General features: G+C 46.1%; 1 protein-coding gene across 8 annotated transcripts in view; it reads left to right on the top strand.

Annotated features, from left to right (window-relative positions):
* Positions 1-393: 393 nt before the first annotated feature.
* Positions 394-16,596, top strand: part of LOC135938092 (neuronal acetylcholine receptor subunit alpha-7-like) — a 35,719-nt gene continuing 19,516 nt past the window's right edge. For 3 of the 8 annotated variants that reach the window (XM_065481621.1, XM_065481620.1, XM_065481617.1), the window contains exons 1-7: positions 395-854; positions 2,865-3,004; positions 9,918-9,962; positions 12,832-12,941; positions 14,775-14,955; positions 15,388-15,463; positions 16,187-16,381. In XM_065481621.1, the coding sequence (XP_065337693.1) occupies positions 773-854; positions 2,865-3,004; positions 9,918-9,962; positions 12,832-12,941; positions 14,775-14,955; positions 15,388-15,463; positions 16,187-16,381 (829 nt within the window). In that variant the 5' untranslated portion in view covers positions 395-772. Of the gene's footprint in view, positions 855-2,864; positions 3,005-9,917; positions 9,963-10,520; positions 10,566-12,831; positions 12,942-14,774; positions 14,956-15,387; positions 15,464-16,186; positions 16,382-16,596 lie in introns of all 8 variants that reach the window. The other 5 variants (XM_065481618.1, XM_065481616.1, XM_065481622.1 and 2 more) reach the window with 3 other exon arrangements.

The following is a 16,596-nucleotide window of genomic DNA, read 5'->3' as shown; positions in this document are numbered from 1 at the left end:
CGCTCGCCGGAATTGAGCTCGTTATTTTTGTAATTAGTGCACACGGCGGCCGCCAAGCTGGCTGGCAGGCAGCCGGATGCGACTCGGTCACGTCAGTCTGCAGTCGGTGCACAAACACCATCGAAAATGCAAGCGAGTGGGGTTGTGGGAGGGGCCCCAGAGTGCACCGAATTAAATTAGGGGGGCCCGGCGTGCATTTAATTCGACGGGCGGGCGGACGGGCGGACGGACGGACGGGCAGAGGGTGCGGGGTGCTGCTGGGTCCCACCGAGCGGGCGAGCGGACCGAGGAGGCAGCCGAGGATTCGACGCCGCGCTTCGAGTCCATTGGTTGGCGCCGGCCGAGACTGCGCTCTCCAAATATTGATCGGCGCGTAATGTAGCAGCTAGAGCAGAGCAGCAAGCCTGGCTGGTGAGCAGGGCATCGGGCCCCTGGTAAAGCTGTCTGCAAGGAGAGCAAGAGGAATCAACATCATCGGCGCGGCGCGGCCATTCCAGCAGCAGCAACATGGCATTCATCTGCAGCAGCCTGCCTAGCTGCTGACCAACCATTTTTGCTCCTTGTCCCGGCGAGAGAAGGTCGGTGTCAGCGGGGGCCGCCGCCGACGAGTCGCAGGGCAGCTCCAAATGACGAGTTGAGAGGCTGCCAAGGCCCCGGGTGCAGCGCGATCGGGTTGTTCCTTTCTCTTCTCCTTTGCTTCTCTTGATCACCACTGCCTTGCAACGCACGCGACCACGGTGGCTGCTGTCGTCGTCGTCATCGCCCAACAATAATGTCTCCACCTGGAAGACGGCGATACTATATTTGGCCTGTCCGAATCGCCTTACTCGTTGTCTGCCTCTCACTTCCACATGGTAAGTGCCATCCACGTCCTTCTCCCCATCCAACCACGTCCCGCGGGCACCCTAGCTCGCAATCTCTCTCTCTCTCTCTCGCCGCACTCGAAAATCGCTCAATAAAGCAGGTGAACGGTATACGACTCCGCTTTATGGCGCGCACGCTGCTTATTTTACGATCGCTATCACAAGACAATCGGCTGTTGCGCTGCCTGCAGAGATAAAAATTACGAGTCTCTCTTTGCCTCTCTTTCGGCGTGCGTGCAGCCAGTCTTTACGGCCCACTCGCTGGCCTCAATTAGCCAATCTGGAAGTCTCCGGGGCATTCCTGCACACATGCAAATGGCCCTCCGCGCGAAACAATCGCTCTCAGCAGAAGCAGCAGCAGCCCCGGCTAACAGGTTCCTCTCGCTCCCCCCTTTTCTTGCTGCCCGCGCGCGTGCCGTATCGGATCTTTCGCACGTCCACCCACGCGAGTGATTGAGAAAAAAAATTAAACGAAAAACTAGTTCAATTATTCAGCACCGCCGCAATTATTCGCCGAGCTCGGCCCGAGCAGCTTGTGCAATTTTAATTGCGAAAGAATCCGGGAACAAAAGTCGCCTTTTTAGCTCGAGTTGCCGCTGCTTGCTGTCCATTGTTCGGCGCGCGCGCTGCTTTTGTCCGCTTGAAAAAGGCGTGTCTCCTAAGTAAGGTTAATTCCTACAGGCACCTTCAAAAAAACATAAATACACTGAAATATTTCGCGCATTGTTTGCCGTGCACCTCCCGGCGACGTGTTCACAAAGGCAGTGCACAAAGCAGCCAGGGAATCGCGCCATCTCCCCAGCATAATGTTTGTGTTTGCATGCGGCGGGCGGGCGGGCGAGCTGGCTGGCTGGCTGGCTGGCTGGCGGAAGGACGGCAGCAGGTATGCAACCATTTTGTCTGATGTGCTTGTTGTGGTTGCATACCTAATGCTTCTGCAGGCGCCAAGCAAGCTGACGCAAAATTTTACGACGAAACCCCGACCAGCTGCTGATTTCTCGGGCCATTGGGCAAGGCGTGGTCCACTCATTGGACAGAAAGCCCCTCGGCGGTTCAGCTGTTCAAAACGCGGGGGTTTCATTCTTAAACACATGATCTCCTTCCGGCTCGCTTGAACGGCTTCACGTCGCTCTAACCCCGCAAAGTTGATCAAGCCGAGCAGCAGGGAAATTGCCGCCACCGTACCGCCGGGGTGCCTGGGTGGGTAGGCGAGCGGACGCCACGCAAAAAGCTCGATCTGATTTATTTCTGGCAGCTCGCTCTAATTCGCTGTGATCTGCGTGCGGTGGCGGCGGCAGCGCTAACTTATTGGAGAAGAAAGAAACCAGTGTGCTTGTTTTATTTCTGCGCGTAATAAGGTCGCCAAAATTGCAGCAGGCGCGGTTTTTTACCCTACGCCCTCGGGCATGATTTATGACCGCAGCAGCCAGCTTTATTAAAAATTATTCACTGCTCCGATGATGCTTACGACCCACTTTTCCCCCTTGCAACGAATAGAGCAATAATTTCCAGTTTCCCCGCCGTCTGGGCGAAATTCAAAACCACCTTTTTTATGTATTTCTTTCTTGGCTTACGCCCTTTTTCACGCGCGAGTAGTCAAAAGGGACGATTGACGCTCATTCGTGCCCGCTCGAGTATCGCCAGAGAGAAAATTCGGCGTTAATCCGCGTCGCGCGTACACACGTCGGTAATTAAAAAGCAAGCGCCTCTTAACCTGCAGAACACAAGAAAAGAGAGGGGGAAGAGAGAGAGAGAGAGAGAGAGAGAGAGAGAGAGAGAGAGAGAGAGAGAAGTTCAAACTCTTTTGTTTTTGCTCGCTCGCGAGAGCTGCACGAGTTGAGATTTTTATGATGCGTTGAGAGCTGCTTCACAAAGCCCGTCCCTGCAGCGAAAAAATGTAAATTTGTGCGCTAAAAGCATTTTCATATAGTTGGCGGAAAAAGTTTGGCGTAAACACAAGCACCCACACACTATGTATATTATGTTTTTTGTGTGTTGCAGAATCTCACCAAGGGCCTCACGAAAAGAGACTGCTACACCAATTGCTAGACCACTACAACGTGCTGGAAAGACCTGTGGCCAACGAGTCGGACCCGCTGCAACTAAGTTTTGGCCTCACGCTCATGCAAATCATTGACGTGGTAAGATCAAGCTCACTCTTTCTACCCAACCATTCATACGACCAGATCGGGGGACGAGACGATTTCGCGGCAAACAAACAGCCGTCGAAGATGCTCATGTTCAAACAAGCACCCAACTTTGCTTTTCGAGTCGAGTTGCGGGGCGAAACCGCAAGCGAACGAGTCGTCTGCACGGCTTTGAGCAAAGCTCAAGCGCGGCTTGATTATTTGCTTAAAGGGCGTATGACGACTCGCAGATCAATTACTCCTCTTCGGGCACCAATGCCGACGAGACCGAAATTAAAAAGGTCTCGAAATTAGTTTCCAGTGGCGAGAGACTCGAGTGACGAGACGCTTCCGTCTTCCGCTCTCCAAAAAAAGAGACGAAATTTTTATCTCCGATCGAGGGATTTACTATCGCGATCCCTCGCCCCTGGAAAAGAGCCCGGGTGTGAAAAGGGAGGAGCACTTTGGGGTCGAGATTAACGTCCCATCTTTGTTTTAACTCTTCCAAGAAGGGTAGACTCTTTGATTGTTTTAAAATCGATCCACTGTAAATTAACTTCAAGAAAATGGGTTTGTGAACTCACTGGAAAGGATTGAATATAAATTAAATTCTAAAAAAGACTGGTTAAGGGTGTTTACGCTCTGATAACAAAAATTTTTAAGTTAATTTCGAGCCCGTTGTGCACCTGCCGTTTGAACATGAGCTTCTTCCTCCCACAATGTATTTTTAGTTCATTTTTTACATCCTCATACAGTTTCTCACGAGCAAGACCCGATTCGTCCTGAAACGGTTTTATTGCCGGCTGGCTAAATAAGACACGATGCAAACGATCCAAGCTAAATAAATGCGAGTAAATGATCACCAGCCGCAGATAGATCTGCACGGACAGTCTGATAGTTACAGCCTACCAAGACAAATTGATTCACTCGTCAAATAATAAAGCGAGAAGCGCATTAATCATGTCAAATCGGCGCGCACACACACGCACATACGAGTAGGATGCAACAAATGAGCGACGGGACCTTTTGTGTGAGTGTGTGTGTGTGTGTGTGTGTGTGTGTGTGTGTGTGTGTGTGTGTGTGTGTGTGTGTGTGTGTGTGTGTGTGTGTGTGTGTGTGTGTGTGTGTGTGTGTGTGTGTGTGTGTGTGTGTGTGTGTGTGTGTGTGTGTGTGTGTGTGTGTGCGATCGGGGCCGGAAGGAAGCCGGCAATAGCGTCGCGCCCACCCACATTCAATTTAGCATAATCGCTTGAAAAAAAGCAAAGAAGCGAGTTAAGAGAGAGACAGCCGTGGTTCGAGGGGCGGCGGGTTGCGGGCGGGAATTCCTCATTCTTCGCCACGTTGGGGCTGCTTTCAAGAAGGCATTTTCGCGAGCCAGCCAGCCAGTCAGCCAGCCTTTGTCGGGGCGTTTGCATACGAATGAATGCGGGTGGGGGGATTAGATGTTGCGCTTTATTACTGTTCGAAAATGCCGCCGTTGCTGCTGCGCTGCTCTCTTTTATGCAGCTTAATATGTACTCATGAAACAAAAAATGTAGGTCATCACAATGACAGGCCATTGTACTTGTTATCCTCACTCATTATGCCCGCTCTGTGAATATTGAAAATGAAACCGGCCGCCGTTACCGCCGCTGCCGCGCTGCAGATTTGGCCGTGTGATTATCGAGCGGCACCGGATGGCGGTTTTTCCGCCAGCCGCTCCTTTCCCAGAGTCTGGGTCTGCTTGTTATTTGTTTCGCCAGGATGATGTTGTCGCCGACCTTTGATTAGAGCGACGTCGCTGTCAGATTAATCGGGGAAACATTCGAAATGCTATTTTTGCCGCCGCCACCGCCGCCGCCCTTAGACAAAAAGCGTTATGTAACTGTTGATAAATTGACGCTTCATCGATCACGTCCGTCTGCTCCAATCTATGGGACACACAGACGCTGCTTCCCATTGTTCCCCGTCCATCCAGCATCCTGCCCGCCCACCGACTTTTTCCCTTTCATTTCGGCGTGCGCGAGAGAGGATAAATAAGAGTGTCGGCTGCCCATTCACATATCCGCAGATGAAAAATGATGTGGCAATCGGCCCGCAGCCAACAGCTATCCGCAGCTCTATCAATAATGCACGCGAATTTTTCCAAGATTGCCCGCCAACTTTGAACCTGCGTCAGAGCAGAGCAGGCCATTAGCTAAATTATCGGATCCCATGCTCCCCTCTCGGCCCAGCTTTCTCTTTTAATAAATATCAAAGGTAAAAAAAACGCTTTCGCGTTTTGATTTACAACACTGCGGGGAAATGAGCGGTGGCGGCGGCAGAAAACGAGCAAATGCGGCCAATACATCAAAGAGCGACCGACTTTCCCCTCGCTTCTTTAATTAAATTTCCGACAGAGAGCCGTGTATGTGTGTGTGTATGTGTGTGACTGCGCGGCGCTTATTGATTAGCACGTTCGGCCATCCGAGAGTGTGCGGGCGTCGGAAAAAATTTAAATGCAAATTAACGAGCGTATGAATGAATTCTTGGCCTAGTCTATATACGCGCATGAATATTCACCGGTCCATCGCGAATTAATTTTTCCACGGGGGAGGGGTGTGCGAACGTGGACGTGAGTAGATTAGCAACTTATTAACATTCGTGCCGTCGTCGGGGCAGACAATCTGGCAAACAGCTTTCCCCAGAAACACTCGGCGGTTGCTTTACGGCAGACGAAAATTAAATTTTTCTCAACCACCACGAGGGTGCAAAATTCCTGCGCCGTTAAAGCGCAAAACTCGAGGCACACACATGCACCGGGTGGGCGGGCGGACGGGCGGACGGGCGGATGGGGTTGACTCTTGTCGCCGTTCTCGCCAAACCTTTATTTCTGAGAGTTTATGGGCGGTCGCATATGATGACAGCCAGTGGCGGCGGCAGGCTCCCGAGATGCTCGGCGGCTGATACCAGTCAGCAAGCAAGCTATTTTGTATGCGAGTCGCCAAGTGTTAAAAATTTATACCTCCGCAGCTTATGCATAATAAAGGCGTGCGAGGGGCAAATATATTTACGCCAATCATTGCTGCCACGTCGAGCCGACGGGCCGGGCCGAACAGCGTAATAAAAATAAACACGGTTGCTCTCTGCCACTGCGAATCAAGCGAGGAACGTGCGCGCGGTCTGCCAACTGTTAGTTGCCGCTGCTGCTGCTGCTGCTGCTTCATCACGAATTGATCCGCCGCCATAAATCACACCAACCGACCGACCGACTGACTGACTCTCGCGTTTCTCCCCATCTGCTCTCTCTTTCTCTCTCTCGTGCAGAAATTGACACGCCGTCTTCGGAATTAGGCCGGAGAAAAATGGAGCCGCTCTCTCTGGTGTGTAAATCACCACGAGCTGACGAACGACGCGACCTTATCAAAAGTCATAATTCAGAAAGTCGAGCATTGCTCCCAATAGGGCTCATCATTCATTTTTTGGCTCGGCTGAGGGAGGGGCAACGCAACAGAGTGCACGAAAATACCTATGAATCCGTGATAAATGGGACTCCAGCCAAAAGAAGAAGTGATGCTAATCATCTTTTACGTAACTTTAAATGCCGGCCAATATTTCAGACTCAGTCGATTTTTTCGGAAATTAAATAAATATTTTTATTCGCTCTCTACTAATCTTACATAACAGTGCTAAACAAAGCCAAAGTTGTGAGCCAAGATGAACGAATTTCTCAGGATATGAAGATCTTTACCAATTTGGCAGCAAAATATTTAAAATTTTCACGAGATTCGTCGCAAATGGAGTGGCTAGATTCCGGCTTGGCACTCGTCCCGCAAAAGCAGTGCTCTCGAATCTCTGCTCTCAATTTACCGGTTTCCGAGATTAATTTATTAAGGAGCAAAGGGGGAGCGTGCGGCGTTATTTCGAGCCGACAGTCGTAATTATCGCATCCACATCGAGCACCATCCAATTTCCGGCGCGCCGATTCACGATTTCCCAGCCGCCCCCGCGCATATTTCTAATCCGCGTCTCGTCGCGCCGCGGAGAGTGCAATTTTTATTACATTCATTCACGAAAGCAGCGGCTGGTTTGTTCGGGAAAATTGCGAGGGCCGCTGCGAGAGCGAGCGGCGTGTGTGCTTTGCAACAGAGCTAGTTTGCGGGCGCAACGCCAGTTGGCAGTAGGGCTTTGGAAAAAGTGGTCGGGAAAAATCAATAGTGTGTTGATTGGGATGCTGTGTGCCGTAGCTGGCGTAGGGGTGTTCCGACCCAGACGCAAGCGGAGGCAACGGGAGGCCCCGCAGTTAGGTTACCATTCCAGCCCCCCACCCACCTCCCACCCGCCCTCCCGCCCGCCTCATCCCTGCCCGCGCCGTGAGCAGCCCATGTGTATGGATTTTCCTGGCAGGAAAATCAAAATTTGTATGCGTTCCAGAGCGCCGCCGCTGCTGCTGTTGCTCCGGAGCATTCCTTCCGCGCGCGCGGCTCCCCTAACCTAAATCGCGCGACTATAGGGGTGGCTTGCACGGCGCTGCATCTCTGCCGCCGCGTGTGCATTCGGGTCAGGAGAACACTAGGGCTTTGCAGCTGGCGCCGGGGCTTCAACAGAATTCCTGGATTCCCGGCTGGAATTAGGAAGCAGCCGGGTCGGAATTTTAGATTATCTAGGGCAGAGCAAGGGATGATATTTGAACTTGCGTTTCAAAGTTTAAAATGCAGAAATTCCAAAAGATAAATTTAATAATCTGGGATGAGAGCGTATGCTTCAAAAATTCTCAATTGGTCCTAATTGATCAATTTTACATTCTCAATCGTGTCACTTTTGAAAATGCAAGCAATCTGACCTGTTTTAGCTTCTTTAAAATTCCACCTGGAATCTCAATGAAAATTTTTCGTTTCCGTTGGAGAGGTGAAAACAATTTCCTCTGATTGTCAGCGTCACCTACCTCTGGCACCGTCCAGACGGGATCCGAAAGCGAGACGATTTGCCGGGTGCCTGCACTCGCGTTGGCCGCCTGAGTGACACTGTCAAATATCTTTCTAATCAGCAGACAGCCCCTTTTACATCTATGATTCGTTATTGGATATTGGGCAGACGATGCCCAGGCTGCTGGATGGAGGAAATGAGAGGAGTAGAGATGACGTCACGCGGCCGAAGACGCTGCTGCTGCTGAGATGCTTCCTGCTCGTGCATAGGAAAGCGCTGACGGCGCGTACCGAATGAATGATATGACTTGAGGCTGCCGATTCGCAATTACTGCTGCCTCGACTTTAAAATCGATCCGTGCGCGGGCGTAAGTGACTCTCTCTCTCTCTCTCTCTCTCTCTCTCTCTCGCACACAATCTCCGAATCTAACGCCGCTATTGTATCCGGATTGGAAAACTTTTGGCACAGGATGAATAATGTGCCCGGCATTGCCAGATGAAATTAATGCGTGCCCCGTTATCTTTCCAGTCATCTCGCACGTCTGCTGATTACTGCTCGCAAACTAATTTCAAATAGTTCCTCACAAAACAAGATTTTTAGATTATAATCAAACTCCCAAGAGAGGCTGAAATGAAAATTTTAAAGACTCCTGGTCAGAAACAGTCTTTGCTCTTGTAATTATTTGTAGTTTCATTTTCCAAGTGGACGTTTTGAGGACACGCGAATGGATAGGAAATCAATCTTGTTTCTTTGCCAGTCGGTTCCTAATACACAGACACAGAGCAGAGGGTTCAAGTGCCACTTGCAGGATCTAATTTCCATCCAAAGAAATGTATGTGTGTGTCTGTGGAGCAGCGCCGTTAGTTTTGCAATCGAATGGCCCGGATCTGTGTGTTGTGTTGCTCCATTTATTTGCCGCCGCCACTGCTGCTTCTGACAATTAAATTGGCTGGCCGTAATCAGGCGAGGAAGAGAAGAGCAGCCATCCGTCGCCGCCTCGCAATTTATTCGAGCTTATTGTCGCCGCGAGCGCATCTTTCGGCTCGGCCGAGTCCCGCAACAAATAATGACCCTTATTGGCCGTGGCAGCTGAAGCAACAAACTATACGGTATGATTAAATTCCGCTCCACGCAATCGATCGTCAAGATGCAGTCCTGAAGGTGCATACGAATTTGTGCTTTGACACTTGACGAGCGAAATTCCATCTACGTCAGCGTCAGCACCGCTCCGGCGCCGCCAAGCCGCAGCAAATTGACGTTTTTTATCCGGCGGAAAAGGTATTGCCAGACATACGCGCATTGGAAACGAATTTGGACGCCGGCCCAGATACTTTTTTACAGACACCGGCGGCACGGGTGATTTGTGCCTGCTCTCATCGTCTCGCGGCCGAGATTGACGAAAACGTTGCCGTGTATTTCAAAGTCCTATTCATACATTTAACTGCATTTGAATTTCCTAACAGCTTCTATTATTCAGAACTGCCCCTTTTCCGGATGGCTGAAAGAGCTGTCACTACCAATAAAATTTTCGGTCGGCCTATTCCCTAAAGTGACGAGTGCAAAACTTACTCAAACTCTTACCTTACTTTATCGGCCTAGTAAAAGTTCTTCCGATAAATTTTTTGTAATATCGCAGTAAGAGAACCTTTCGTCGTCTGCCATTTTCCATAAACATTCACGACGACTAGCATTCAAACAGAACGTTCCTTTTTCTCCGCACTGCATGTTGTACTCGATTTTTTTTCTGCGAACACGCTTCATCTGCGACGATGGAGGTCCCTGGGCAGAATTCACATTTATTGTTAGCCGTATATCCGTTTCGAATCAAACTTTCGCAATAAGCAAGCTGGCTGCCCGGGGCGGCAGCAAAAAAGGACAAACACACTTTGCCGAGAGCAGGCAGAACGTCAAATGTAGGAAAATAATAATGTTGCAGGAAATATTAACGAATGGCGAGATGAGTGGAGTCAAACTAGGGTTAGGCTGTAATTAGGCAGATATTTGGAACTTTGATATAAACACTTGCTACTTTTTGCTTCTACAGGACGAAAAAAACCAAATGCTTACCTCGAACGCTTGGTTAAATTTGGTAAGTGGGCAGTCAGCATTGATCTTATAATATATATCGTTTTGCTGCAGCCTATATATAATATTTTCAGTGTGACACGGTAGACAGCAAAGATTCTTTAAAAACCACAACATTCAAGCAGGGCCAGCAACTCGCGTTGAAAAAAGAAACTAACACGCACTGATGCAACGCGCGGGCGACGCCGTTTTAATTAATTAACTGATTAATTCATTGATTACTGACACACACGAACCTGCCCCTGATTGGATTGATTCGATTGTGATCTATTATTATACTTTGATTTGAAAAAAACACATCCTGGATCGCCTTAGGTTTCTTGGTTTGTTTTTGGGTCCTTGCGTGTGTTTTTTTGAGGTATATCGCCTTGCTGGTGCCAGATGTGCGGTCGGGAGAGAAAATTTTCAGTCCCCGCCCGCCCCCCGGCGCGCGATATCGTTTCTTTCCTTTCCCCGGCGGGGACGATCCTTACACGCATTTGGCACCAAAAATGTTTGGTTGGTGTGAGCATTTCGATAAAAACTAACACACGCACATCTCTTCTCGTTGCATGTATATTAGGATGAGAAGAATCAGCTTCTAATAACAAACATATGGTTAAAACTGGTAAGTCACTTTAAATTCAACATTATTAAATAAAACAGAGGATAAACCAAGTTGGAACATCTCAACAAAAAACGAGAGCATTTTACCTGGACTAAAAATGTGTGGATATGAATGTGGATTTTTACCATCATTGCGGTACTTTTTTACATTGAATATATGCCGATCATCTCTTCAGTTTTCTCTCCTCCTCTCTTTTTTGCACTGTCCGCATATATACTGGCGAACCGAATGAGGATAAGACGAGTTTGCTTTCTCGCTGCGCATTTGCAGCAGAATAGTCAAGGGGCAAAACAACTTTATTTATCCTCAGGAATATAAAATATTTTTACTAATATTACTCTTATAATTCACTTATTATTTTTTAACTTTCTTTTTGCTTTCCATCCCATGAGTTATTCTTTTTACTACTATATACTACTACTGGCATTTTACTCCTATATTTTACTATATATATATTCATATATATCTACACGAGTTATATTACAAAAGAGAGAGTATACTTGGAGAAAAGCATGTTGACATCAAGACGAGTGCAGTGTTAATTTTCGTCTTGCCCCGCCTGAACAAGCCAAAGTTGCTGTATTTCTCAAGATTTAATTAAAATATATACTTCTTCCTTTTAATTTCCACTAAAATGATTTTTCGTTGCAATTTTCATAATAAACTCCTTGCAATAGTCCGTAGGAAATATAAACAAAATAACATTTTTTCTCGAGAGAGCACAACCTCTATTTCGTAAAGTAAAGACAAAAATTTATATCTCTGTGCCGCCTGAGTTGCCTCTTTTGTTCGTGTTTTAAGGATTTCAGATGATTTTTAATTCGGGTGCTTAAACAACGTTAGAAAAAACTCCCCAATGCAGAACATACTTAAATCTATCTGGATCGTGTTCGTTCCAACTCTTGCAGTTCAGCTAACAATCTGAATCCTTGTGAGCCCCTCTTTTCGGTTATGCCTTTGTTCTCTTTCGTTCTGGTTATTAAAACAACTCGACCAAAACTCGCAGTGTTTTTATGCTTTCCTGTTTTTTCAAAAAATTATAAATTGCCATTAAAACATTCATCCACACACATGAACCAACTACTGTAAATCACGAGCGCTAATAAAATTTTTAAATAAATTCTCTTCATTCTAACCTAATTAAACCAAAAAAGCAAAATTTTTTGCTGCGTCTCAGCATTACACGCAAATCAAAGCGAGATAAACCATTCAAAAATTCCTAATTGTTTTCTAGGAGAGACTGCGTTTATATATTGATATATCTCTATATACATATACTCTTTTAGATTTTTGCCCTTTCTCTCATCTGCACGAAACAATATAGCTGCAGGTTGTTAATTATCCGCATGCCGTATTTTGTTTGGAGTGTAAAACTTTTGTGTTGTTTGGTAGCGTTGTGTTCGCATGCCTTTCCCGACGATTTTCGTTTCCAATGCCGCTATTTTCATGTTGCGTGTCGGCCATTTATGTTCCATTTTCTAGGTTTAAGGCCTAATTATAAAATTTCCAAAATCAAGACCAGTTTAGAGAGAAGGAAGGGAAAATCCGCAGCTTCCTTACGAAGTCAAAGATAAACTGCAATTTGTGACCCCCGTTTCATAAACCTTTTTCAATAGTATCTAGTTTATTTTAGTGCGATGAATGGTAATAAAACTATCTTCTTTTGAGCTTAAATCACGCGAGAATTAAGTCAAGTTGCAATTCAATGTTAGTAGTTTCCTAACCGAATTAATTATTCGAACCCGGATAATTATAAATCACGAATTGCAGAGAGAATTTAAATTTTCTAATACCACTATAGTCTCGATGTTTTTGAGATGTTTGAAGTAGCAACTCCAACTCTATCAAACGTCATTCATATTACCATCCGTATTTTTGAACTTGAAACGTCTATCATGATCTGTACTTTGCACGAACATTTATTTACTCTAGCTTTTGGTTTGTAGATTGGCATCTGCGCATTTTCCCTTCCTGAAACAACGACTGTGGATTCCAGTCTATAGTAGTTGCCTCGGAAATCAAGCTTAACCGCATTTTGCCATGTTTTTAAATTGCCTCCTATCTCTCTCTCTCTATTTTCTCTCTTTCCGAAATCAGTGTACATCAACAAAATATCGGAGTTTTAGAGAGAATTCACGCAGTTTCCAGCTTCATTTCTGAGAGCACACTCTCTAAAAAAACCAGTTCCGTATATTTTTTATCTTAAAAAAGCTCGAGAAAACGATTCACTTGCCCTACTGACGAGCCTCCTGTCTGCGTCGTGTAGGAGTGGAATGATGTCAACTTGAGGTGGAACTCGTCCGAGTATGGCGGCGTCAAGGACCTTCGGATCCCTCCTCACCGCATCTGGAAACCTGACGTGCTCATGTACAACAGGTATGCAACCGGCGACACACTCTTTCTTTCTCTATATTTTTTACCACTTTATTCGAATATATATCGAGTGCATACACGTATTTCTGTTACGCTGAGCGGCCTGACAAAGTGGTGTAGATTTCGCAGCAATCTGCCTCTTTACTCTCTTTCGTTCTGTAGTTCTTTGTAGACCATATTTTGAAAGCTTTTTGCTCTCTATTTTACGCAGGCTGCGTTTCTGTTCATTTCAGTGAGGTGACGCAAAAGTTTTTTGGTGGAAAAAAATATTTAATCAATTCTAACTACTCACACACGTATACCTTTTATTTTGCCACACCATAATTAAATTAAACCGATTGAAATAACTAACTAAATGTTGATCTGTGTAATCCAAAATAATCCCGAGTGCGTTGCAGTATTGCGAGTGCATTTAAAACAACCGACACGCCTCCGGGTAAAAAAAAGTTGGCGCGCAGAGGGTCCGCTCGCAAGGTTTGTATGTAGTTTTTTCAACCAGCAGCAGCCAGACGCACGACCGACGAGTGATAAATATCAGAAACTAATGTAACAAAAATACTTCATAAAAACACCTTTTCTGTTTGTCATGTGTATTTGTCACACGCTTAATTTTAGATTCGTAGAGCTACTTACACGCGCTAATTCTGATCATTCAAAATCCCAATTGGAACTGGGTTAAACATAAAAAAAAATAAAATTCTCACCGTCACACACATAATTTTCCATTTAATTTGCTCTGAGCTAATGTAAATAATATTTGACGTAGTAGTTGAGCCAGCGACTGAGTAAGTTCTTCCCAGATGTGCAAATCAAGTACATAGTTGCGCACTGGGAATTTTTCACCATCCGAACTTTGACCTAGAACAGATAATCTGCCCCACCTGCTTTGCTTCTCCCTTTAATGGACCCCGACCCTCTCGCTTTTCTGCTATCTTATCCTAATTTGCGCTTCCAGGGCAGCAAACTTGAACCTAAAGTAATTAGAAAAAAAATTAAAATCAGGCTTGAGTAAATTTCAAATATGCTGCCCTGGCGCCAGTTACTGAGCATATTAATCGAGGTCTAACCTTTCAAGCTTAAAAACGCCGGCAAAAATAAATCATGCTTTGCTCTTTAAGCCAATAAATTGCCTGCCCGGTGCCAATGTACCTCCACTGTCAGCTGCCGTCGTTGTTGGCTCACTGTAAAAAACACACAAGTCACTTGGTTCTGGCGACAGACTCGCTCTCGAAGCTGGTCTCTAGCCGTTGGACCGATAAAATAAGGCGATGGTCCCATCACTAACCCGGACTTGAGATAACAAAAAAATAACACGACTCGCTCGCCTTTAAAAACCTATTAACCACACCTTAATTTTACGACTTAAACTTATTTTTCCTTTTTTTTGTGATGCTTAAGTTTCTGGTCTGTTTGGTTCTCTAAATATGTATTTATGCTCCAACCCCGATTCCAATGATTAAAATGAATAAATAAAACGAAAAGTAGCCCACCAAAACAAAACTTTCAGCGTAACTGACTGAATTCCACACGTTTGTTTATTGATATGGCTGTGTCTTTCTCCAGTTTTCAGCCTTGGCGCAGTACTCTTTTTCCTATTCAAAAGCAATTTTTCACTCTTGCAGCCACACTCTTGAAATTTTCCACTTTTTACATGCCTGTCGGCTTTTTGGATATATACATATATACTTCCACTCTGATTTTACTGTTCTGGTTTTTATTTCGATTCTTCTCGACATCTATTTCGAATTTACGTGCACGCTTTTTGATTACAACGTTATCTGATTGATTGAATTTCTACGATTTTCATTTTTCTCTTTTTTACTCGAACGCGTGAAGTGCGGATGAGGGTTTCGACGGGACCTATCCCACTAATGTGGTGGTCAGAAATAACGGTAGCTGCTTGTACATTCCGCCGGGCATCTTCAAGAGCACATGCAAGATAGACATTACTTGGTTCCCCTTTGACGACCAGCGGTGCGATATGAAGTTTGGCAGCTGGACTTACGATGGATTTCAGGTACAGTGCAAAATTTCGGTAGCAATCCTAATTCTCCGCGCGCGACGAAATGCAGTGTAGCAGCTGCATGAAAGCGGATTTTCCACGGACTTTGAGTAAATAGAAAATCTCTTAGACTTCTACATACACATATACAAATGAATAAATACAACAGCAGCTGAAAATTCGAGAAATAGAATAGTGCACATTCAAATTTGCATGCCGAATCAAACCGACACAAGTCGGGAGAAGCAATCACACAATTTAAGAGAGGAGCCTCGGCTCATTTGCATGAAAAGGAAATAGAATCAGGAAAAGACTAGCTTAGAATTTCGGCAACATTCACACGCAGAGAGAAATCAAAGCAGGAATAGCGCAGCATTTTGGATTCTTGATGTCGTTCCCGCGTCCGCAATTGTAAGCACGTCTTATTCTATGGTCTTCTTGTTGCAGCTTGATTTACAGCTACAAGAGGACACAGGCGGCGACATTAGCAGTTTTATCACCAACGGTGAATGGGATTTACTAGGTAGGTCCTGAATTCGCAATTGGCCGCGCTATGGACGCCCCGGCATAGTGATACAGAGGGCACGCAGGCAGAATTTCCTAAATTTAGCTCTTTTAGGCGGGCGCCGGCCTCTCTTCCCGCCCGCGAGCCAGTTAATCAATAAACTGGCGCAGGGGCTTTCGAAAACACGTTCGCTTCAAGTGAGCGATTTCAACGATGGGTGCTTTCGGGCTTCCGCCACGATTTTATTGACGGACTTTCCTCAATGGGAGGGGGCCGGCGCTTCCCCGCTCCATTTTCCTTTAATTCGCCTATTCCAACAATACACTACAGGCAGACAATGCCACAATTTCCTTGCCGGCGCTGCCAATTGTAAGGAGAGCCATTCATCTGGGAATAGCCACTCAGCTATGCATATTATTTGCCTAGCTCTATTTGCAATGAGATAATTCGGGCCAATATTTGATCACTCATGCGGTCGGCTGCGACCCCTTGAGGGCTTCTAAAAGGACGTGCACACAGAAATATTAAAAAGGCCTTGCTCTCTACTTTGTAAGAGATTATAAAGACCGCGTGTCGTTTTTCAGGGATTTGGACTATTTCATTATTTCCTATAATGCAATTTGGAAAAGCCAACCGAATGAATTCAAATGAACGAGTACGAATTCGATCCCTTCTTTCAAAACTGTAGCTTGTCAAGGCTCTAACTCAGACACTGCGTCTGTCTCCTCTTGTGATCCGCAGGTGTTCCCGGCCAAAGGAACGAAATTTACTACAATTGCTGTCCTGAGCCGTACATTGATATTACATTTACCATTATCATTCGCCGGCGGACTCTGTACTACTTTTTCAACCTCATAGTGCCGTGTGTGCTGATCGCCTCGATGGCAGTGCTTGGCTTTACGCTGCCACCAGACTCTGGCGAAAAACTCTCCTTAGGTAAAACTTGCAACTATTACTCTTTCTCTCTTTATATTTCGCTCTTCTTACCTATTGTCGACCAATCACACATCACTCTTTCTCTCTCTTTTATGCTAGTTGAAAGCTACTACTTTATCCCAATCTTCTCATCAAGATCTCAAAAAACCCGCCGGGCCCGAACCGTTACGATAATTTGCGTGCGTGCATCCTGAACCCCGTACAGCGGCGGGCGA

Source organism: Cloeon dipterum, chromosome 2 (genome assembly GCF_949628265.1).
Source record: "Cloeon dipterum chromosome 2, ieCloDipt1.1, whole genome shotgun sequence".
Taxonomy (NCBI): Eukaryota; Metazoa; Arthropoda; class Insecta; order Ephemeroptera; family Baetidae; genus Cloeon; species Cloeon dipterum.
The sequence above is the reverse complement of the archived record's forward strand: the minus strand, read 5'-3'. Positions and strand labels throughout refer to the sequence as shown.